The sequence below is a fragment of the Lepidochelys kempii genome, chromosome 5 (genome assembly GCF_965140285.1).
Source record: "Lepidochelys kempii isolate rLepKem1 chromosome 5, rLepKem1.hap1, whole genome shotgun sequence".
Lineage (NCBI taxonomy): Eukaryota > Metazoa > Chordata > Testudines > Cheloniidae > Lepidochelys > Lepidochelys kempii.
In genome coordinates, this window is record NC_136384.1 from 5,578,169 (window position 1) to 5,602,423 (window position 24,255).

A 24,255-nucleotide genomic window follows, 5' to 3' on the forward strand; every position below is an offset into this window, starting at 1 on the left:
AGAGAGGAGTGCATGGTGGGTAGGAAACTGATGGGCGGCTTTCTGCTAGATCTGAGACACCTTCCCCTCCAGTTACGACAACCAGTGGGTCTGGGCAGTCGCTATGGAGTGAATGAGACTGACCCATTCCCCCTTCCCTCTCTAGAAAACCCCAGTAAACCCAGTGCCTACAGCTTGCTCACAGCAAACGATCCATCCACTCACAGCTCTGTAATCAGAGGCCATTGGGGTGGCTTGGGTGACTGGAATAACAAGGTGATGCTGTTGCTTCTCATTCTTCTCCCTGCAGGCTCCAGCAGCAACACCCCGCCTTCAGCGGCACCTCCCGGCTAGCCAAGCGCTGGGTCCGCGCCCAGCTGCTGAGTGACAGCCTCTCGGATGAGTGCGTGGATCTGCTGGCGGCGTCTCTGTTCTTGCACCCCGGACCTTTCACCCCGCCGAGGTGAGAACCAGGGTTCCCTGGCCTCACTGCTTTTTGTGTTGGGTTAACTCTCTCCTGTTTTCTTGAGATGCTTTGGGTGGGGGAACTGAGGACAGGGCTGGGAGTCCTGCCTGGCCAGCTGGGAGGGCGGGGCTGGGAGTCCTGCCCTAGCACACACACTGTTTTTAATGGCTTATTAATGAAGTGCATCTGGGGACCAGTTCAGGCTTGAGAAGCTGAATGGGTGGCTTGTCCAAAGCCCGGAGCCACCATGGGCTATGAGTAGGGACTTACCAAATTCACAGTCCATTCTGGTCAACTTTAGGGCCAGAGGATTTTAAAATTGGTCGATTTCAGATGTTTACATCTGAAATTTCAGGGTGTTGTAACCGTGGGGGTCCTGACCCAAATGGCATCGGGGTGAGGGGGAGGTTTGCAAAATTGTTGTTGGGGGGGGTCCCCCCGAAGATTGCCACCCTCACTTCTGCACTGCCTTCAGAACTGGCCTCCAAGCTTCCTGCAGTTAGAGGAGGTTCCTGGAGGTGCATGTGGGTAGGATCTCCCCCATGCTGCCAGGATCTCCCCCATGCCCCAGCCTGGGTCTCCTACCTGCTAGTCGAGGCCAGCGACAGATTAAGGCAATTTGGGGACTCTCCCGGGAAAACAGGGTGCCACAGCCCTGGCAGAAGCCCAAGGGCGGAAGCCCCGAGCCCTGGCAGGAGCTGTGGGGGAAGAAGCCACCACCCTGGGCTGCTCCTAGCCCCAGCTGGAGCGGCGGGGAGCGGCAGCCCCGAATCCAGGCTGCAGCTGGCAGGAGCGGAAGCCCCCAGCCCTGGCAGGAGCCATTCGGAGAGAAATCCCCAAGCCTGGGCTGCCCTGGCTGCAGCCGCCAGGAGGGGAAGCCTGGGGAGGAAGCCCTGAGCTTGGCACCATGGCAGAAGCCAATGGTGGGGGGCATGGAAGCCTAGAACCCAACTTCCAGGCTGCTGCAGCGCAGAAGTGGGGTGTATCACCCTCATTTCTGCCCTGCCTCTGGAGGTGGGTCTGATCTCCCCACCAACAGCAGCCGTGCAGGGGAAAGACAACTCCTGTCCCTCCCCAGCACAGCCAGACTAGTAGCTGCTGGGAGCCCTGGGTTCCCAGCAGCAGGGGAAATCAGATTTCATGGGGAAGGGCTGATTTCACAGTCTGTGACACGTTTTTCACAGGTGGTAAACTGGTAGGTCCCTAGCTGTGAGACCTTTCACTTCCAGGCCACCAGTTGGACCCTGGGCCTCATCAGCAAATGAACTGTGTTTCCATCTGGGAGCTGTGATCAACTTGAAATGCGTGTGTTGAGTCCCAGCTCAATTCCCCGTGATTCACTCTCACCAGTGGCTCGGACTAGCCCGCTGGCTAGTTAGCCGGGGAAACTTGGCATGTTTAAATCTAGATGGAACAAAACACTAGTAAATGTACCATAGAGACCAATCCTGCACTGGCCCTGGACTTGACAGGACCCCACAGGGCTTTAAAATAATTATCAGTTTTATCCCTGTGTGGAACCATGAGACCTCCCAGCCGCTCTGCACTCAGGATCCAATTTCTCCACGTAAGTTGTGCTGTTTATAATGTCACACACTGCCAGGGAGTCTTTCATCTGAGGCTCTCAAAGCACTTAATTAAACCTGTCCGTTGACTTGTGGTGCTGGCAAGTATCGTCCCCCGTTTTATGGGGAGGGAAACGGGCACAGAGGTGTAGTGACTTGCCCACTACGAGAGTGGCTCACTCCAGCTCCCCTGCTGTAACCATTAGACAAAATTGCTTCTCTGTGGAAGAGGCAGACACAGGAGATGGAGAGGACAGAGGAGAACGTTTTGCCCCATCCCTGGTTTCAGCTGCAGGGACGTGAATGGGGGATAGGCTCCCACCTGACTTTAATGAACGATCTCTCCTCAATGGGGCAGAGAGGCCAAAATGCCCATGGTTCCTGGCCGTGGGGAGACCCCTTCCAAGCTCCCCTAGCTGGGGCTCTCTGTTGGGGCTCCGCAGAGCCTGGCTCGTTGATGTACCATTGCCTGGCTCGGCGCTCCTCTCTGTGCAGGGGGAGCATTCTCTCTCCCTCTCACCCCGTTACATTGGTTTCTGTCTTGCCCGCAGCTCCCCTCAGGTGGGCTTCCTTCGCTTCCTCCACCTGCTCACGGCCTTCGACTGGAAGAACAGCCCCCTCATCGTTAACCTGAATGCCGACCTCAAAGGTGAGTCGGTGGAGCCCCGTGTGGCCCATGGTGCTGTGCAGCATGTTCTCTGGCTGCCCTTAGCTCAGGTCTGCTGTGAGGAGATGAGAGATTCCAGCAGATCGTGGCCTCTTGTTCTCCGTGAGAGCCCTGCAGATGGTGCTTCTAATAGGCGGCTCGGGATTGGGAATGGGCTATATGGAACCTTCCACCATAAGGTTGTGGGGCTCACTGTGACCCAAGTGGCCTGCATCTGTTGTGGCTGGCAGGCAGGGTCTGTGGAATAAGATCGATGGGCCTCGCTTCCTTGTAGACAGGCTAGAGAAAAATCACTGTCCCTGTTGGCCCTAATAGCACTGTGGCTGCCATGGAGACTTCTCCATTGGGAGATCTCTCCATGGCAGGAGACAGTTGCATTGACTGGGCTGTGTGAGGAAAGCCTTCATACCATCCTGCCTCAGGGTCTTGTTACCTCAGTTAAACCCTCTGGAAAGGGTTTTTGTCCGATCCCTGTGTATGTGTTCAGGAAGAGGGGAAAGGCCAGGGACTTGGCCTATTCAGAGGCTGGTTGGGTTGCTATTTTGGGGGTGGGAGCCAAAATCGAGACTGCCTGCCCTGGCTTCACTGCAGCCAACCAGCAGCTGTTGGGAGAAGCTGCTTTTCAGCTGCTGCTGATTGGGGCCCGTTTGGAGGCAGAAGCTGAAAACCTCCGTATCCTGTTACCGGTCACCAAAGCTCCCTCTGGCTGGGAATGCCTTCCTTGTTGGAGTGGTTGGCTGGGAACCCAAGCAGCAGATTATCTGGGGCTCAAAGTGCTTGGGATGTGGGCTGGTTTCTTGTTCTGTTTTTCCCGTGTAGGTTTTAATGTCTTAATCCCCCAGGTGTTTGGGGGTGGGGGAAGGTAGGTTCTTTGTTTTATTGCTTAGATCTATTGGTGTAGCCGTCTCTGATTTCCAAGGCGTTTGGCTCATTTCCTCCTGGACATAGTTTGCCTCGAGACAATACCTGAGCTCTAGTCTATTCATTGTCAGACATGTTTACTAACACCGCCACCTGGGACACCATGTGGACATGATAATATAGGGCATTGAACTGGGACTTGGGAGACCTGAGTTCAGTTCGTGGCTTTGCCACTGGCCTGCTGGGTGATTTTGGGCTGGTCACCACCACTCCCTGTGCCTCAGTTTTCCCATCTGTAAAATGGGGTTGAGGATACTGACCTTTTGAGATCTGTGGATGAAAAGTGCTATATAGGAGCTAGTGTTGGTATTGTTTTTAGGGCTGTCAATCACAATTTTTTTTGAGTTAATTGTGATTAAAAAAATTAATTGCAATTAATCACAGTTTTAATCACACTGTTAAACAATAGAATACCAATTCACATTTATTAAATATTTTTGTATGATTTTCTGCATTTTCAAATATATTGATTTCAATTACAGAATACAAAGTAGACAGTGCTCACTTTATTTTTTTATTACAAGTATTTCCACTGTAAAAATGTCAAACAAAAGAAACTGTATTTTTCAATTCACCTTATACAAGTACTGTAGTGCAATGTCTTTATGGTGAAAGTGCAACTTACAAATGTAAGTTTTTATTAATTTTTGTTACATAACTGCACTCAAAACCAAAACAATGTAAAAATTTAGCGCCTACAAGTCCACTCAGTCCTACTTCTTGTTCAGCCAATCTCTAAGACAAACAAACTTGTTTACATTTACGGGAGATAATAAGAAGTGGGCAGCATTGATAGTGTCACCTGAAAGTGAGAACAGGCATTCGCATGGCACTTTTGTAGCTGGCATTGCAAGGTATTTACGTGCCAGATATGTTAAACATTTGTATGCCCCTTCATGCTTCGGCCACCGTTCCAGAGGACATGCTTCCATGCTGATGACACTCATTAAAAAAATAATGCACTCATTAAATTTGTGTCTGAACTCCTTGGGGGAGAATTGTATGTCTCCTACTCTGGTTTACCCTCATTCTGCTATATATTTCATGTTATAGCAGTCTTGAATGATGATCCAGCACATGTTCGTTTCAAGAACACTTTCACCAGAGATTTGACAAAATGCAAAGAAGGTGCCAATGTGAGATTTCTAACAATAGCAACAGCACTCGACCGAAGGTTTAAGAATCTAAAGCGCCTTCCAAAATCCGAGAGGGATGATTTGTGGCGCATGCTTTCAGAAGTCTTAAAAGAGCAACACTCCGATGCGGAAACTACAGAACCCAAACCACCAAAAAAGAAAATCAACCTTCTGCTTGTGGCATCTGACTCCTGTGATGAACATGAACATGCGTCGGTTTGCACTTCTCTGGATGATTATTGAACGGAACCCATTATAGCATGGACCCATGTCCACTGGAACAGTGGTTGAAGCATGAAGGGAATTATGAATATTTAGTGCATCTGGCACATAAAATGTCTTGTGATGCCGGCTAGAACAGTGCCATGTGAACGCCTGCTCTCTCTTTCAGGTGACATTGTAAACAAGAAGCGGGCAGCATTATCTCCTGTGAATGTAAACAAACTTGTTTGAGTGATTGGCTGAACAAGAAGTAGGACTGAGTGGACTTTATTTTATTTTTGAATGCAGGTTTTTTGTACTTACTTCTACATTTTTAAGTTCAACTTTCATAATAAAGAGATTGCACTACAGTACTTGTATTAGTGCTGATATTGGAAGTGATTATGACCTTGTGATGCTAAACTTTTGGCTGCAGCTAAGGAAAATCAGGCCAAAGTTCACCAGAATCAAGTTTGACTTAGAGACCGAAGCATTGCAGAGTCATTGCAAGCAATGATCGGTGGAAAATTTGATCTGTTGCTTACTCTAGAGGAAGACTTAGAAACAATGACCAACAGTTTCAACGCTGTAATGAATGAGGCAGCAATGGACGTTCTTGGGAAACTCTGTAAGAAGACAAAACCTTGGGTCACAAATGAAATACTACAAATGTGAGACAGAAGAGAACTCAAGAGAAATAAGAACAGCACTGACGGGACTGACCAGTACGGAGCAATTGGCAGAAAGATCAAGAAAGGAAAGAAGGTGGCCAAGGAGATACAGATTGAAAAACAATGCTCTAAAATTGAAGAGTGTATCAATAATAAAAATAGCAAATTAGCCTTCCAGATTGTAAAAGATCTGATGAAGGAAAGATGAACCGAAGCTAATGCAATTTAAGACAAAGAAGGGAACAATCTTACAGAAGAAAAGGACATCATCAATAGGTGGACAAATTACTGCTCAGATCTATACAACCACCGGACAAATGGAATCCTAGTGTCCTAGATAGCCCAGATTCAACAGAGCAGGATGACTTTCCAGTACTGCGTGAAGAAGTGGAGACAGCTGTGAAATCACTCAGGAACGGAAAGGCTACAGGTATTGACATCTCAGCCAAACTGACGAAATTCGGAGAAGAAATAGGAATAGATACACTCACCAAGATCTGCAACAAGATCTGGCAGACTGGTGAGTGTCCCTCCATGTGGACACAGTCACTAATCATCACTCTGCCAAAGGAAAGGCAACCTGCAATTGTCAAAATTACCGGACCATAAGCTTGATTAGCCATCCCAGCAAAGTGATGTTGAAAGTCCTACTGAACAGATTGAAGCCACAAGTGGAGAATATCATCGCTGAAGAACAGGCTGGCTTTCATACTGGAAGAAGTACCACAGAACACATTTTCAATCTTCATGTTCTATGTGACAAGTACTTACAACATCAGCAGGACATCTACCATGTCTTCGTTGACTTCAAGAAGGCAGTTTACGAATTATGGCACGAAGCTCTCTGGGCAACCATGAAGAACTACAATGTTGGTCATAAGCTTATTCTTGCCATTAAGCAACTGTATGCCGAGGCCAGCAGTGCAGTTCTCACCAATGGCACAATAGGAGAGTGGTTTCACGCAACTGTTGGAGTTCAGCAAGGCTGCCTTCTTTCGCCCACACTGTTCAACATCTACTTGGAGCACATAATGACTGATGCCCTAGAAGATCACATATGCACAGTCAGCACTGGGGGACCAACAATCTCAAATCTTCAGTTCACTGACGACATTGACTGCCTGGCAGGCAGCGAAGATGAACTTACTAACCTTGTGAAACGATTGGATGAAACCTCCACAAAATACAGCATGGAAATCAGTGCAGAGAAAACCAAGCTGATGACAAACAAACGTGACTGGATCAGCTCATTGCTGTCAGTGGACAAGAGCTGGAGACAGTGAAACATTTCAAGTATTTGGGGGCAGTCGTCACTGATAAAGGATCAAAGGCAGAAATTCTGGCAAGAACCGAACAAACAATCGCAACAGTGGCAAAGCTAAAGCCAATTTGGAGGAACAAGAACATCTCCCTGGAATCCAAACAGAAATTGCTGCACGCACTGGTCATCTCCATTTTACTGTATGTGTGCCAGACGTGGACCCTTATGGCAGAAGTTGAACAGAAAATACAAGTAGTAGAGATGAGATACTTCCCTAAAATCCTGGGCATCTCCTACTTTGACCACGTCACTAATGAAGAGGTCCGCAACATCATCTCCTAACGCGCTGGGTCATATGAAGACCTCCTGAGAACTGTGAAGAAGCACAAGCTGAAGTGGTACAGCCATGTAACAAGATCTTCTGGCCTATCAAAGATCATCCTCCAAGGGACAGTACAAGGGAAGAGAAGAAGAGGTAGATAGAAGAAGAGATGGATTGACAACATACGAGTGGACAGGAATGGATTTCACGGAGACTCCACCCCGGACAATTTGTGTCAGTAGTTGAGACAGTTGGTTGATTGCTCATCAGTGATGGTGCCCTAACGACCAATGCGGTTATGGGTGGAGGGGGGGGGGGGGTGGTGGTGGTGATGATGATGACTTTTGTGTTAAGTGAATTGAAAAATACTTTTTTTTACAGGGCAAATATTTGTAATCAAAAATAAATATAAGGTGAGCACTGTACACTATTCTGTGTTGTAAATGAAATCAATATATTTGAAAATGTAGAAAACATCCAAAACCATTTCAATAAATGGTATTCTGTTATTGTTTAACAGTGCGATTAATCGTGATTTAATTTTTTTTAATCACTTGACAGCCCTAATTATTTAATATATTGTCTGTTGTAAAAATATTTTTACTGGTCACAAGCAACAGTATGAAAATATTGTATAACTCTACTTGGGAGCCACAGGTGGCCATAAACTCTGCAGCTTCCCAGTGAGAACAAGCCATATATACACTGAACCCTCGCTAGAACGTGCATCTATATAATGCGAATTCGGTTATAATGCAGTTGCGGCCATGGATCCCAAATTTAACCCTAATCCCCAGCAACCTGGGTATGGGAGAGATGCCTTTCTTCGGCCACGGCAGCTTTGGGACAGGAGGCAAAGCGCCTTTCTAACTGCTAATTTTGCTAGTTTTGTTGCTAATTTCGTTTTAACGTGGTCCCCCTATAACGCGGTACTTGGCATGGATCCCAAACCCTGCGTTCTAGTGAGGGTCCAGTGTATAATGTGTGGCTCTCGGTGTTAGGGTAGGAATAAACATACCTGAATTTTCTGGAAAAAAAAATTTTTTTTTATTTTAAAAGAAGAGGGAAAAACTCGGTTTTTGAAAACCAAAAATGTTTACCCAAAACTGAAAGTTTTGGTTTTTTTTGGTTTTTCATCTAAACCAAGAAAATCTCAAACAAAACAAAAAACCATTTTTTTTTGGTTTGGTTCAAAAACCATTTTTCAGAGGAGAAAAGTGTATTTAGATGAAAAAGTTTTTGAGTAGCTCTATTCAATTTCAACAGTTCTGCAGTATTGGTGCATCCCACAGTTGTGCTGCTCTAGTTATTAACAATAACTCGTGCATTTAGAGCCATCCTCCATCCCAAAATTTTTTACATACATTAAACTGCGTTGTGAAGAATTGCCCGCCACGAAATGCAACTGCCTTTGGGTGGAATATAGCAGCCATTTTGCACCAGCAACAGGTCTTTTTGGTAAGGGACTAGAAAGAAAACTTCCCCTCCTAAAAATGATTACGTGGTGTTGCTGTTCACTGTTAAACAGGTGCCATGCTCCACTCGGAGGTGGCTGCATTTCGGTGGTCGGTGGCGTGATCCCTGTGCAGAGTTAGTGTAGTGCATTATAAACGTAGGCGGCTAGAGACAAAAGGAGCCCTAAGAGTGAATTTAGTGCTGACAAAAGATTCCAGCCTGACCACGTTGGTGACTGAAGCTCTCTATTGATCTGCAGAACCCGTTCTACACATGCAGCTCCATTTTAAGTTCCTGTTGCCCTACCAATGAGGTTCAATTCTGCGCTGCAGTGACCACTTGGAAGGGGTTAGAAGAAAGTTTAGGCCTTGGTGCCTTGGCTATGACAGTCAGCGAGGGTTACCTGTGGCGTATGATTTTTTGCCCTATGGGATGTCTGGCCCTGTGGGGATTGGACTTAGCGCTACCAAATTATTCCATGTTGCGGCCCCTCAACAGTAGCAGCTCCCCACGGGGACTGTAGTTGAACGAGCGCAGTGGAGATGAAATGTAAGGTCATTTTACGGAGCAGCCATCCCATAGTAGTGATGCCAAGGCCACATTCTGTCCTGAGGGCCTGGTCCAAAACCCTTTAAAACTCCCGTTGACTTCAGTGGATTTTGGATCAGGCCCTAAGTCCTATTTGTGACTCTTCCCCTTAATGGCCACCTCTAAACCTTTCTTGACCTGCAGCTCTTGTAACGGAGCTTCCCAGTGGTTATATCCACAGGCCTGTGGAGACCGACCCAGCAACTGAGCATGGATCCCGAAGCCTTATGACGTGCTGTGTGTAGTGTAGCAAGTTCCCATGTGGCACCCAGGTTTCTAAGCTGTTCCTGGCTCCTCGCAGGTGTCCTTCCAAGCCAGCTGCTAGGTAGAGAAGCCCTGGCGCTGGGAGAAAAGATGCATTTCAATCAATGAGTAAAAATAGTTCTATCCTGTTCCTTGGCTTGCATGAAATCTAAGCAACACTCAGATATTTTGTTCTCTGTTTCATGCTCTCCGGGATCTAGGGGACAAAGTCATAATGCCACTATATAAATCCATGGTACACCCACCCCTTGGATGCTGTGTGCAGGTCTGGTCCCCCATCTAAAAATAAAACAGTATATTTGAATGGAAAAGGGTGCAGAGAAGGGCAAGAAAAATGATGAGGGGGATGGAATAGCTTCCATGTGAGGAGAGATTAAAAAGACAGGGACTATTCAGTTTGGAAAAGAGACGACTACAGGGGGGGATATGGTAGAGGACATGAACGGTGTGTAGACAGTGAATAGGGAAGTGTTTTATTTATCCCTTCACATAACACCAGAACTAGGGGTTACCTGATTAAATTAATAGGCAGCAGGCTTGGAACAAACATGAGGAAGTACTTCACACAGTCAGCCTTTGGGATTCATTGTCAGGGGATGTTTTGAAGGCCTAAAGTAAAACTTGGTTCGAAAGAGAACTAGATCAGTTCCTGAGGATAGGCTTTTCAATGGCTATTAGCCAAGTTAGTTAGGGACGCAACCTCATGCTCCGGATGTCCCTAAACCTCCAAATGCCAGAACCTGAGACTGGACAACGGGATGGATCTCTTGAAATTGTCTGGTTCTGTTCATTCCCTCTGAAGCATCCGGCATTGGCCTCTATCTGGATACTGGGATAGATGGATCATTGGTCTGACCAGTATGGCCATTCTTAGGTTCTGTACGGTGCCTGCCCAAGAGAGGGGACCGTGGGCTGGGCTTGTAAACAAGAAATCGGGGACACTTCCTGAAGATCTTGTGCACCCCCGAAGTAGGACCGTGTCTGATGACAGGAGCTCTGAGCATATGTCCACATGACAGGTGTGGTGGTCGCACAAATAGCCATAGCTGTGCAAGCTTTAGTCTAGCTAGCCTGGGTAACAATAGTAGTGTAGACGTGGCTTTGTGGGCCAGCTGCCAGAGTACAGGCCTGCCCGGGGCCCTAGGTGTGTACTCTGGTTGCTAGCCTGTGCTGAACCCTGCCATCACATCTACGCCCCTGGTATGTGAACTAGCCAACTTTGGACTAGCACAGATATGCCTACTCGTACTACAAACGCACCTTCCCTTGCAGAGTAGGCGCACTTGATGAGCACACAGGGATCTCCCTTACCCCCCAAGCCTCTGTGCCTAGGTAGCAATTCTGCGGTAGTCTGAAGACTCTCGTCATTTCAGAGTTTAATGTCTGCTATGGGGCCTGTTACTCGGCTGTTTTAATGTGTGGGGTGAAACCTCTTATACAAAGTCTGGTGAGCCCGGGAGGGGCATGTTTGTAACCAGGTCCTTTTGCTGTGTGGAGTTGTTGGATGCAGAGAGGGGGAGCCAGTGGCACAGAGTGCTGGCTGAAGCTGTTATATTTCTTAAGCTATTTCAGCTGGCATCAGACACTGACTGTAGGGTCAGTGGTACTGGAGATTTCAGCGCTAGTGTGCGATTACGCTGTACGTATCCCTGACCTCAGACGAGCTGCGAGTGACCCTAGGGCCACGTCAGTGGAAGCATCTTGGCCAGGATTGGTCTGTGGGCTTTGTATTTAGTTGGTGCTGCTCTATATACCCCCACAGTCTCCTCACTCTGCTTCTCCACTTCAGGTGTTGGCTTTGACCAACTTAAGAGAGACAGAAAATGCAGACTAGGGCTGCTGCCCACGTCCCAGACTGTTTCCCTGCTTAGCCTTGTGTTTGGTGACCCGTTCTGAACACCCATGTTCAAGAAAGATGAAGGGCCTGTCTTACAAGAGGGGACTGAAGAAGATTGGCTTATTTAGCTCAGCAGAACGAAGGCTGAAGGGGAGCCGATTGCCCTCTGTAAATACATTGGGGAGGGCAAACTCCAGGGCGGGGGAAGAGCTGTGGCACCCAAAGGACAATGTTGGTCCAATTGCAAATGGGGATAAACTGGCTTTGGGTAAATTTAGGCTGGAAATGCGAAGAAGGTTCCTAACCAGCAGAGGAGGGAGGTTCTGGAACCTAGATTTAAAATGAAGCTTTATTATCCAGGGGATTGTGGAACTGGGTTGCCAGGGATAGCACTGCACTGGATTCTGTGACCTTGGAGGTCCCCCTGCCAGTCCTGTGTTCCTATGGTGAGAACGTAGAGTGGTGGCTTCCCATGCTGCGTGTGCTGGGAAGGCCTGCTGGGGGCAAAGAGGGACATGGCTGGCACCCGGGCAGGGCTGATGGACAGGGTTTTGGATGTTGCTTTTGGGTTTGTTCCCCAGATGCAGATTACACCGAGATCAGGAACGAGTTTGTGGCTGCCCGGCTTCACCTCCCCGTCATGTTCATTGCTACCCCCAGAGACAAACGGAGCTCAGTGTGGACCAAAGAGCGGCCTTCTGCGCAGGTGAGCCAGGCATCCTCCCGCCCAGCTGTTCCTGCTATGCTGGGGTGCCTGCCTGCAGCCAGCCAGGGGTAATTTCTGCTCCCCCTCAGATCTCCCTGCCCTGGAGTGCTCTGATTCCCATCCCCCTCCTCTGTCAGGGTTATTCCAGATGTGCCTCTTTGCTGGGCCTGCTGCAGAGATGCTGCTTCCCAGGAGGCAGGTATTGTGCAGGCTCTATTTACTCCCTGCACCTGAGCAATGCCCCCAACTGACCCCCAGCACCTGTTCCATTGTCCCTCCCTTCCTCATGCCCCTCACTGTAGCACTGTCGTCTGGCTGAGAACAGTGTGTCTTCCCTGCCCCCATTGGAGCTGGGCACCTGCCCCAGCACCTAGCAAGTGTCCCTATCGCAGTGCAGGGGCTGTGTGATGTCTGGGGTTGTCCTTGGTTCTACCCTCCAAATCTCTGCCCCTCCTCAGATCCTGCAGCGCCTTCTTGTGCTGGCGCTGGAATCCCTCCGGGCGTTAGAGGAGCAGCTCACAGACCCGCTTGGGAGCCAGGATGTGAAGGTAATTCCTTAGCGCACCTGAGCAGAGCGTGCTTGTGAATTGGGGCTGGTGAAAGGAGCTGCATGCACCACCTCTGGAGATGGGCATCCCTGTGCCCCAGAACAGGTTCAGCATGGAGGCAGCCGTGAGAGCTCTTCACCCTCACCCCGCTGTGCCTCACCCCTGCCCTGGAGGGGCTGCACAGGGGTGAGTGGCCTCTAGCTGTTTCTGCAGCTGGGGTTATTGCCCACATCCTTTCCCTATGCCAGCAATTCTCAAACTTCATTGCACCACGACTCCCTTCTGACAGCTAAAATTACTACACAACCCTGGGCGGGGGGACGACTAAAGCCTGAGCCCACCCGAGCCCTGCCACCCTAGGCTTCAGCCCCAGGCAGAGGGCCTGTAACCTGAGCCCTACTGCCCAGGGCTGAAGCCGAAGCCTGAGCCTCGCTACCGAGGGATTTAGCCCGAGGGCTTCAGCTTTGACCCTGGGGGGTGGGGCTTAGGCTTCCGCTTTGGCCCTGGGCCCCAGCAAGTCTAACACCAGCCGTGGCGACTCCTTTAAAACAGGGTCATGACCCACAGTTTGAGAACCCCTGCCCTGTGCTTTATAAGAATGGTCATGCTGGGTCAGACCAGTGGTCCATCTAGCCCAGTATCCTGTCTTCTCACAGTGACCAATGGCAGGTTCTTCAGAGGGAATGGACAGAACAGGGCAATTTATCGAGTGATCCATCCATCTCCTGTCATCCCAGCTTCTGGCAGTCACCAGTTTAGGGAAACTCAGAGGTTGGGGTTGCACCCCTGACCATCTTGGCTAATAACCTTTGATGAACCTATTGTCCATGAACACTCCTGGCAATGAGATCCACAGGTTGACTGTGCGTTGTGTGAAGAAGTACTTCCTTCTGTTTGTTTTAAACCTGTTGCCTATTCATTTCATCAGGTGACGTGATGTTTTGTGGGCAGGAGGGAGGAAAACCCCTAAAAAATGTCGTCAACAACGTTTAGTCAAAAAGTTGAAAATTTCAAGTCCATTTTTGTATGAAAATCTGTCTTGGTTGAAAAATTTTCACCTGCTGTTAGGCCCAAGACAAGGGTAGATATTGTTGAGAGAAGAGAGCCAAGTTTGATCCCTGTGGGACTCTGTAGAGTTTCTCCATAGAGGTGCTGGGCATCTTTTCAGTGCAGTCCAAGCCAAATGGGCAATCCGTGCCAAATGGTAGCCTCTTGGCTCACTCTCCTGGGTCTTCCTTCTCCTCGTTATGCTGCAGTCTGAGTTACTTAGCATCATGGAGCGGGAGCGGTATTCTGAAAAATAACTGCTCTGGAAGTGGCCGTTCTCCAAAGAGCCCAGAAGAGGGTGCGCTTGCTTCAGGCAGCTGATCCTCTTCCCAGACAAGCATTGGGAAAGTGAGAATGATTACATGTACCATACAGCTGTTCTGTAAATGAAAAACTCTTCATGTTAGGCCAGAGCCATGTGGGGTCAGTAATGATCTTCTGTAACTGTTCCCTGCTGTGTTTGAGGTGCTTAATATTGCTCAGAGGAGTCTGAAGCTCCCCAGGTGAGGATTAAACCACCTGCATTCCTGTGTAGTAGGCAGGGGATGTACAGAATTGCTTCTTCCACCACTGAAATAAAACCACCTCTGGGGTGCAGTTTAACATTCAAGCACAGCAGCGTTGCACAGCTGTTCAGAACGGGAAGGGAAGGATGGTGCATCTAACTGAAAGTGCAGGTGGAATTCTGGGAGGCAGAATGTAATGACTGGAGTAACAATGTGGCCCGGACTTTGGGGCTCATGCCCTGACTCTTGCAAAAGGATCTCAGGTTTAACCTGTCAGCAGAAAAATAGCACCCCCTAAAACCAGGCCTGGGCATTGGTCTGGGAATGACTCGGCAGGAGGAGCACCCCTCGCTCAATGGCCAGTGTCACTTCCTGCAGAAGTCAAGTGTGCCTTGGTGGAGGTCTCCTAAACATAGGGTGACTATATTTCCCAAAAGGAAAATGGGACACTGCATGGGGCTAGCCTGAGGCCCCCCCTCCCCTGCACAGAGCTGAGCCATCTTCTCTTCCCCCCTCCCCCCGGAGAGGGCTGGCCTGGGCCCCCCTCCCCACACGAGGCTGGTGTGGCTACTCGCTCGAGCCCTGCCTACCTGCCGCCTGAGCCCTGCCTCCCGTCCTGCGTGGAGCACCGTTCACCACCCCTTCCCATGTTCTTCTGCACCCCACTTCTTTGACAAAAGTGGGCATTTGTCCCGTTTGCTCTCGGGACGCATGGTTACCCTGCCTAAATACGTACCTATCTTAGTGGACCCTGCTTAGCTTGTTAGACGGGAGCACAACGCACCATGGTATAGGTACATATTGAGATCAGTACAGCTTAGCAAGAGAAGTCTAAGGGAGATGTGAGCGTTGGGTTGTACCCGTGTACATGTGGGAAGCGGTGAGACTCTGCCCTAAGCTCGGCTCACATTCCTGAACTCCTCCTACAAGCCCAGAGGAGCTGTCTGTTCCTGCTAAAACGATCAGCAGCAAAATTAGTTAACAGTGAGATTTAAGTCTTGTCTACACTAAAAAATTGAAGAGTTGCTGAGAACCGATTAGACCTAGATGATCGTAATAGCCAGAGTCACACTTCTCTCTCCTGAAGATCTGTTCTGAGTCTCCTTTTTCCTGTTTCTATGCTACCGCCATCCATAGTTCCTTGTGTCTCCTCAAAAGTCACTGTCCGTGGTGGAATACGTTTGTTTGCTCGTTCTCTTCGTGTGCATGTCACTGATTGGCTCAGATCCTCTTATCTGCTCGCTGTTAAGCGCTATGGCCCCAATCTTGCTGGTTTCCCTGTGTGGCGAGAACCCTGTTGAAGTCAGTGGGGTCTGTGCAGGCACATGGGTCCACCCATCCAGAATGTCCTGGAGAATAGGAGCTATTTTTTATAAGGACTCCCTGTTTGTGTGAGTGACGTCATTTGGTTCAGTGTCTTCACCAACTTGAATCGTTAACTCCATTCTCTTCATCATTTATTCACACTTATTTTCTCCCCAGCACCTCTTTCCACGTCTAAACCCTCTGGATTGTTCCACATCATGGCCTTCTTGGATCAGCATTAACACATGATGCTCACTTGGCTGCCCTTATCTTTACCGTGCAGTCCTTTACTGATGCTGTGAGTTCTCGTTTGGTCCCCACTTTCCATTTCCAGAGCAGGTCTGTTTTTAAACCTCCAGTCTCTGAGCAGCCTCTTGTGAGGAAGCCCCATTGGTTCCGGCCTATTTTTTGAATTCTTGTTTTCAAAAGAAGTTAATTTGTTGGTTGCCAGAGATTTACCCAGTAGAATTACCTGCATTTTGGATGCTGTGGTATAAAGGGAGAAAGTTAATTGAGCCTGCAAGTTGTTATTGAGGAGGAAAATTTTGGGCGTCTGATCATGAGCAGCCTTTAATGACTTCTAATGAGACTGGTCACAGCACCAAGAATAGGTCCAGATTCTGAACTCTTGCAATGCTGGGTGTTGCAAGGCCCAAGTCTCATTTTCAAAATTGGCATTGGAGCCTGCGTCACAGGGATTCAGTGGGACTTTGGTTTGTTGGCGTTGCAGCCCCGAACGGAGCAATCCCTGCGGAGCTCTGCAAATCTGAGCCTGTGCCTGGTAGTAAGTGTGAACAGGATGTGGCCCCAAACATTTTCTGTTTTATTCCTCTGCAGTGTTGTGTGGCAAGCTTCCAGGGCCTGATTGCCAGGAAGGAGGTGCTCAGCATTGAAGCTAGCAGGGCGTAAGAGGAAGACTGGCCTTGTGGTTAAGACAGTAGACTGGCATTCAGTAGATCTGGGTTCAATTTCCAGCTCTGCCACAGACATCCTGGGTGGCCCTAGGCCCAGCTTTGTAAAGCTATTTGGGCGTCGTTAAAATCAGCATCGCATTTAAGTGCCGCAACGCCTGAACAGCCTTAAAAACCTGGGCCTTCATCTCTAGCTGGGCTCAGTAAAACGAGGACGGCAGCACTTCCTTTCTCCAGCACTTGGCCCGTCCTGTCGCTTCGTATTGTCAGCGTTTCAGCGCGGGGAGTGTCTGTCTGCTACTAAGCGCTTGTTTGTACAGCTCCTGGCTTGATCAGAGATGGAACCTCTGCGCACTACTGCAGTACAAACAAGGAGTGATTACTGGCCCAACACACCTTGTAGGGTTGGGCTCTACGGGTTTATTTTGGCAAAACGCTCACAAACTTGCGTTGGTAGACCATAGACACCAAGTTTTTTAAATATGAAACCAAAAATAAATGGTTCTTATGTGGCTGAGGATGCCCACGGTGGTCAGTGACTTCGGCCTGGAGTCTGTGAACTGAGCCTCACTGGGAGGCAAAAGCTTCACATAGACACAAGTGTCTGCGTGGATCTGATTGCAGGATTGGGGTTTAATTTTGCGTAAGAGGTACAACTAAAGAATAACAAATGTGTCTTGTTTTTCTGGACTGTGTTCTTGTAACTGCTGTATGAGGCTTGGGGAATCCTCTTCCCGAGTCCAAGTTGATCTTGGGTTTTAATAAGCTGTGGTAAAGCTTTAATTTAATTTAAGTTTTATTTTTTGAACCAGGTCAGGGACAGTGGGCAGTTCCAAGGATTCTCTATAAAACAGTGGCTTTTGTTTAATCCTTCCTGCTCCTCTTACTCATCTAAATAGCAGTGTGGGAGCTGGCAGCCAACTTCTGCAGAGAATAGGAAACCAAGAGGGGCGAGGGAAAGAGACTTTAAGTGCAAAATAATAATGTTAATGACACCTCAGAATGGAGATGTAAAGCATGGGAATTGGTTCCTGTGACAACTGCAGCTTCAGCAGCCCTAGAGCATGTGTGTTGTGTTCTGATGGTCTGTGCTCTCAAGTTCTACATAAGTGTATCCTAGTTATTTCTGACTTCACTGCTAGTAAGGACTTCCGGATTTGTGTGTGTGCGCAAGGGGGCATCTGTGATCCCTTAGGCTTTATATGGGGTCATGTTAACTTGTGGCATGCACGTCTGTGAATTTCCGACTCTTGTACGTTTCCTACCTCAGTTTGTGGTGTTTTATGGATGCTGTGCATTTTTCAAGGGGTCTGCTAATATGGGGCACTTTCACTGTGGGTGCCTACCTTGAGACGAGTAAGGCCAGATATTTCCGAGGTTCTGAGCACCAGTGCAACTGCCGATGACTCTCGTTGAAGGTATCCCTCCCCCCTCTTGTTTGGGGGAAGGGATAGGTCAGTGGTTTGAGCATTGGCCTGCTAAACCCAGGGATGTGAGTTCAATCTTTGAGGGGGCCATTTAGGGATCTGGGGCAAAAATTGGAGCAAAAATTGCTTTGAGCAGGGGGTTGGACTAGATGACCTCCTGAGGTCCCTTCCAACCCTAACCTTCTATGATTCTATGAATGCTCAGAACCTCTGAAACTGGGCCTCTGGAGTTGCCGAAAATTAGAAGCTGCTTTTAAAATGGCTTTTTTTTTTTAGGTTTACGCTTAACTTCCTTTTTGGTCTGGGCGGGGCGTATAGGGAAAAAAAATGGCTGAAGGTGCTGAGACACTTCCTGGACTGCTCACTGCCAGGTCAGAGCCAGCCTTTGCTGGATCGCTGAAGGGCCTTCTGTGTGAGGGGGTGTCTTGCCTGCCACTGGCCCCTTGTCCCTCACGAACCCCGGTGCCCTTTACCTCGGGGTCCTGCCCCCAGCAGTACCCCCACACTCTGGGTCTCCCCTCCCTGGGGAACCGCCAACCCTCTAGATCTACCTTGCCTCAGTGGCTACTGCCAGTCATCATGTAGCCCCTGCTCACTGGGGCAGGCTGCAGTCTGTAATGGCTACTCATCACTGGCAAGGGGGTTGGACCAGCTGCCTCTGCCTGTCCCTGGGCTGTACCTCTGCAGCCCCAGTACCTTTCCTTAGGCCTTGCACAAGGCCTGCAGCCTGGGGGTTTACCAGGCTGGCGCTCTCCAGCTCCCTTTGCCCTTCCCCAGCACTGCTCCACTTCGGGTACCTTGCTCCCAGGCAGCTAGCCCTTCCCACTTCGGGGCTAGAGTGAGAGACCTCCAGCTTCTGGCCCACAGCCCTCTTATCAGGGCCAGCTGGGCCCTAATTGAGCTGGCCACAGCTGTGGTCAGCTATTCAGTCAGCTTCCCCCAGCTGTTCTTAATCCTTTCCCCTGCTGCAGCCCTCTCCCAGGGCTGCTTTTAACTCCTTTTCCGCTGGAGTGGGGCAGGCGCCCCACTACACTGAGGAATTTGTAATCCCCTTTGCCCATGAGAAATAGCTCGAGTATTCTTGTTGATATTTTTGCATGTGTACACGCACACACTCTCTCTCACTCTCACTCTGTGTGTGTGTGTGTTCCGTGGGGCAGAAGCCAAGCCTGGAATGCTCCAGCCTGAGCAGTGGAAACTTCAGAAAGTCATGTTTAATGTGGGACAGCTCGGGCAGCTGGGACTCCAGCTATCACTAGTGCTCCAGCTGTAATCCCCTTGTGCACACACCCTCTTATTTCCCCCCTACCCCCAACGGCTGGTTGTGTTACTCCATCGGCCCATGTTGCTGCAGAGGAAGGTGGAGGTGTTCCATGGAGCCAGCCCTTGGCAGGGCTTCTAGCAGCTTGGGTGAGGCCCTGCATTCCACTGGGTCAGGGATTGACAGCTTTCTTCCCCGGTTAGCCTGGGCCCTTCTCACGGGGGAGATTGGCTCTTCGTGTGTCTTGGCATCTCTCCCTGTTGAGCTTGGTGGAAAGTTGCCTAGAATAACTCAGGAGCCACCTTTGTTGGCTGATGTTTTGTTTCCATGAGGAGGTTGCCTCTAGCTTGGGTTGGCTTTTATATTAAATTACTCAGCTGGACAGAAAAGGCATCTGGAAGCAGGACATGGGGAAGGAGGTGGGCGTGGGCAGTGCCCGTGAAGCTTGCCTTGTCTTTCCAGATTGGGACTCTGGCGCTGCCGAGGGCAGCATGCAGGGTAGGGATGTGTGGATCCAGCCCAATTGGCTCCTGAGCCCCTCAGGCCAGGCACGAGGGCAGAGCTTTTTCTAAACTCATAAGTCTGTGACCGAAAGCGGTGTGGTTTCCAGAACGGCTGCCCAAGGGGGCTCTGACCTGCTGGGCCATCTAGCCGCAGTCCTTGGACCCTACCAAGAGGGACTGCAGCTGAAAGAAAGCACCAGCCATTGCCTTGCCCCCTCTCTGGTTCCTCATCTCCTTGTCTCTCATGTAACCCCTCCCCCACCTTGCCTCCTTCCCCTGCCATCCTGACTCTCTTTGGCTGCCCCCAGCTCCATGCCAGATCTGCTTCGGCCCCTGCTTCTGAGGCTGGTTCCCTGAGTGAGGCACGCAGTGGCGCCCTGTCCTGACAGGAGGCAGGACAAGCCCTATATGCGGGCTAGCAAGGAGGCAAGGAAAACCATTTGTATTAAGACCATAGGAGCCATTGGAAGTGGGGATAAGGGTGGAGAGAGGGGGAGGCTATGCTGCCATCACCATGGAGATGTCATCACCGTGTCTTAGATTCATAGATTCATAGATATTTAGGTCAGAAGGGACCATTATGATCATCTAGTCTGACCTCCTGCACAATGCAGGCCACAGAACTTCACCCACCACTCCTAAAAAAGACCTCACACCTATATCTGTGCTATTGAAGTCCTCAAATTGTAGTTTGAAGACCTCAAGGAGCAGAGAATCCTCCAGCAAGTGACCCATGCCCCATGCTACAGAGGAAGGCGAAAAACCTCCAGGGCCTTCCAATCTGCCCTGGAGGAAAATTCCTTCCCGACCCCAAATATGGCGATCAGCTAAACCCTGAGCATATGGGCAAGATTCATCAGCCAGATACTACAGAAAATTCTTTCCCGGGTAACTTGGATCTTACCCCATCTAAAAACCCATCACAGGCCATTGGGCCTATTTACCATGAATATTTAATTACCAAAACCATGTTATCCCATCATACCATCTCCTCCATAAACTTATCGAGTTTAATCTTAAAGCAAGATAGATCTTTTGCCCCCACTTATTCAGAAGCTCTGTTGTTTTACTGCTGAACAGTTAAATGATGCTTTTTGCATGTTACCTGTTCACTCCGGGCACTGGGGAGGTGTTCATGATACCAGCTCTGTAACTTCCCTTCTGTGTGACACTGAGCAAGTCACTTCCCCTCTGTGTGATGCTATTTCCCCTGCTGCTCTTTGCCTGTCTTGCCTATGTAGATTGTAACGAATAATAGAGCAACGTACAAACAGGAATTAAGTCTTTCAAAACGTGAAAGAGGTTTTTGTCCCCTTCTACAGGTGATTAAACAGAGGCACAGAAAGATGCACTCACTTGCGCAGTGGGTCATTGGCAGGGCTGGACCCTTCAATTCTCTGCTCTAACCAATGGGCCATATCGACCTGTGAAGGTCAACAGGCAGGAACCACAAAGACTTCAGAGCAGAGAAGTTTTTCATAGTAGCTCGAGAAGAACAAATTCCTGAGCCCACAAATCTGTCAAGAAGCAGCTGCGCTGACCTGGTTTATATTCTTGGGTGGGTTGGCAGTGCCGAGCAAATCAAACTGGGGTATGAAATCCAGACTTCCAGAGGTGCTGGGAAGTGTATTAGTTTTAAAACAAAGAAGTTGACCAGCTGCCATTAGAACGGAGTTAACAACAACTCGGAAAGTCTGCGTCTTTCCCAGACTCTGCAATGCTGGTGCCTGTATTCATTTCCCAGCAGTTCCAGTGTGATGAATGATCAGTAAAAGATTAACTTCCACTGCGGGAAATGCCTGCACTGTTCATGGATACAGAGAGAGTATGAAGAGGGGGGCCTATATTTTTGAAACCCGCTGTTTTGCTTAACAGGCCTCAGCCAGATTAAAAATCCATAGCTGAGATTTTTCAAAGCAATTTAGGGAATGTAGAGAAACTCACCATAAATACCAGTGGAAGAAATGTGCCTGAAGCCCTGAGACAGTTTTGAAAATCGCAATCTGTGTGTTAAAGGAAAATAAAACCTCAGGAAAACTGTCTCCTCTGCCAATGTTAGAAGTAACATCTTAGGATATTTAAGTTGAGTCAAATGTATTTTTGACACTAGTAGCTCACTTTTTCCATTTCTCTCAGTTTGGGCAATGAAAATAGACTAGTTTGTTTCACCTTTGTGTCTAATAAGTTTCTAGTCAACTTTCCTTTTGGGGTCTCGTTTAGTGCTCTTATGTTTGGGTTGGAAACACTGCAAGAGGAAGGTTTGTTTTTTGTTGTTTTTTTTAAATACCCTCTTTGTTAAGAACATAAGAATGGCCTTACTGGGTCAGAACAAGGGTCCATCTAGCCCAGTGTCCCGTCTTCTGATGGTGGCCAGTACCAGGTGCCCCAGAGGGGATGAACAGAACAGGTCATCATCATGTGATCCATCCCCTGTCACTCATTAGTTGTTAAACTGAAAAAAAAAAGGCAAAAAAACATTTCTGTTGGTCTTTGGTGTTGTGAAAACTCATTTTAATAAGGACTCTTTGGGGCCAGTTGGAATTGGCAGTTTCCTTAAGAACATAAGAATGGCCCTACTGGGTCAGACAAAAGGTCCATCCAGCCCAGTATCCTGTCTGCTGACAGCGGCCAATGCCAGATGCCCCAGAGGGAGCAAACCTAACAGGCAATGATCAAGTGATATATAATAATGATATATATATATATAGTCTTATTTGTGATATATAATAATGATATATATATAGTCTTATTTAGTCAATCTTTATCTAGCTGCCAATTCAGTTTTCTTTTCACTATAGCGGTGGCATGGAAATTCTTTCTGATGCTGGGAATAAGTATATCCGTGGTGCAAAGACTTGAGCAAAATGACCCCCATTAAGCAATGTTTGTGGCTCAGCAAAGCACCAAGTGACGTGGGGACATCTGGAAGGTGCTGTAAAGAAGCTGGAAATAAACATGTTGGCAAGATGTTACTAGCTAACAAAAAACCATTGATACCAGATTAAATTCTTGCTCTGCTGGTCAAAAGAGGGAAAGTAAAAGCACCCGGATTGACAACAGGAAAAGAATGGCAAAGATTTAATACAATGATAAAGGATAAATGCAGATTAACAACGTTTGAATGGCTGAATGAGAATGCAATGAAACTGAACAATTGGATGAAGATAAAGTAAGATGCATTAGAAGATACGGGTCTTTAATTACAAAAGAAAGGTGATCAGTATGATCCTTAGGGACATAAATGGACAATGTTTGACAGACCCTAAAGATAAGAATGAGAGATAGTGAGAATATATCAAGGAATTATATAGTGGCGATGGGCCTGAAAAAACCAAGTGCACCAGTAATGGATAAAGAAATCATGGAAGCAGTAAAAAGACTTCAGAATGGAAAAACACTAGGATGTGATGGAATATTGGCTGAATTATTAAAAACCATAGGCAATGAAGGCTTGAAAGCCCTGCCAGAGATTATGAAAGATATGTTTGAGATGGGAAAAACTGCCAGATGATTTTACAACCTCATTGTTTATCCACATCCCCCAAAAGAATAATGCTATGCACTGTAAAGACTACAGAATAATCAGCATGGTATCACAGGCCTCTAAGATACTCCTGTGAGTTGTTCAAGACTGAATACAAGGAAAGAGTGATAAGTCAGTGAACAACAATACAGCTTCAACTGTGGAAAGGACACGATAAACACCATTATGAACTTGAAACACATATTAGAAAGATCAGCTGAAATGGGGAAACCAGTCTACTTGTGTTCCATTGAGTTCCAAAAAGCATTTGACAGAATCTGCCACTACAAATAGCTCAGTATATTAAGATCTGTAGGGATTGATGGAAATGAATGCTGAGTAATAAAACAATGATGCTGGAGTCAGAAGAGGTTTGTAATGGGAGATGGAAATGGAAATCTAATGAAGATTCAGAGGAGTGAGAGAAGGTTGTATAATGTCCCCAACTTTATTCAACATTTATAGCGAGTGTTTTATGAAATTAGTTGAGAAACAGAAAAGGGTATTAAGATGAATGGAAAATGGGTTAATAACATTTGCTATGGAGATTGACACAGTGCTGTTGGGTGATTCAGAATGTCTGATGAAGTTCGTGGAGATGATAAATGAATATAGCAGGGGAGTATAGTCTAGAGCAGGGGTTCTCAATCTTTTTTCTTTCTGAGGCCCTCTCCAACATGCTATTAAAAACTCCATGGCCCACCTGTGTCCCAATAACTGGTTTTCTGCATGTAAAAGCCAGAACCGGTGTTAGGGGGTAGCAAGCAGGACGATTGCCTGGGGCCTCATGCCGCAGTGGCCCCCACAGAGCTATATTGCTCAGGCTTCAGCTTCAGCCTTGGGTGGCGAAGCTCAGGGCCCAGGCGTCAGCCCCATGCAGCAGGGCTTCGGCTTTCTGCCCTGGGCCCCAGCGAGTCTAATGCTGGCCCTGCTTGGCAGCCCCCGCAAAACCTGCTCGCGGCTCCCCAGCGGGGCCTTGGACCCCTGGTTGAGAACCACTGGTCTAGAGTTGAATGGGACAACATAAGAATGGCCATACAGGGTCAGACCAAAGGTGCATCTAGCCCAGTATCCTGTCTTCCGACAATGGCCAATGCCAGGTGCCCCAGAGGGAATGAACAGAACAGGGAATCATCAAGTGATCCATCCCCTGTTGCCCATTCCCAGCTTCCGGCAAATAGAGGC

General features: G+C 48.3%; 1 protein-coding gene across 5 annotated transcripts in view; it reads left to right on the plus strand.

Moving 5' to 3' along the window:
• NOL6 (nucleolar protein 6) overlaps nt 1-24,255 on the plus strand; it is a 74,608-nt gene that overhangs the window by 31,447 nt on the left and 18,906 nt on the right. For 4 of the 5 annotated variants that reach the window (XM_073343403.2, XM_073343406.1, XM_073343405.2 and 1 more), the window contains exons 20-23: nt 290-442; nt 2,562-2,659; nt 11,915-12,039; nt 12,498-12,587. In XM_073343403.2, coding sequence (XP_073199504.1) covers nt 290-442; nt 2,562-2,659; nt 11,915-12,039; nt 12,498-12,587 — 466 coding nt within the window. The remainder of the gene's footprint in view (nt 1-289; nt 443-2,561; nt 2,660-11,914; nt 12,040-12,497; nt 12,588-24,255) is intronic. The other variant, XM_073343407.2, reaches the window with a different exon arrangement.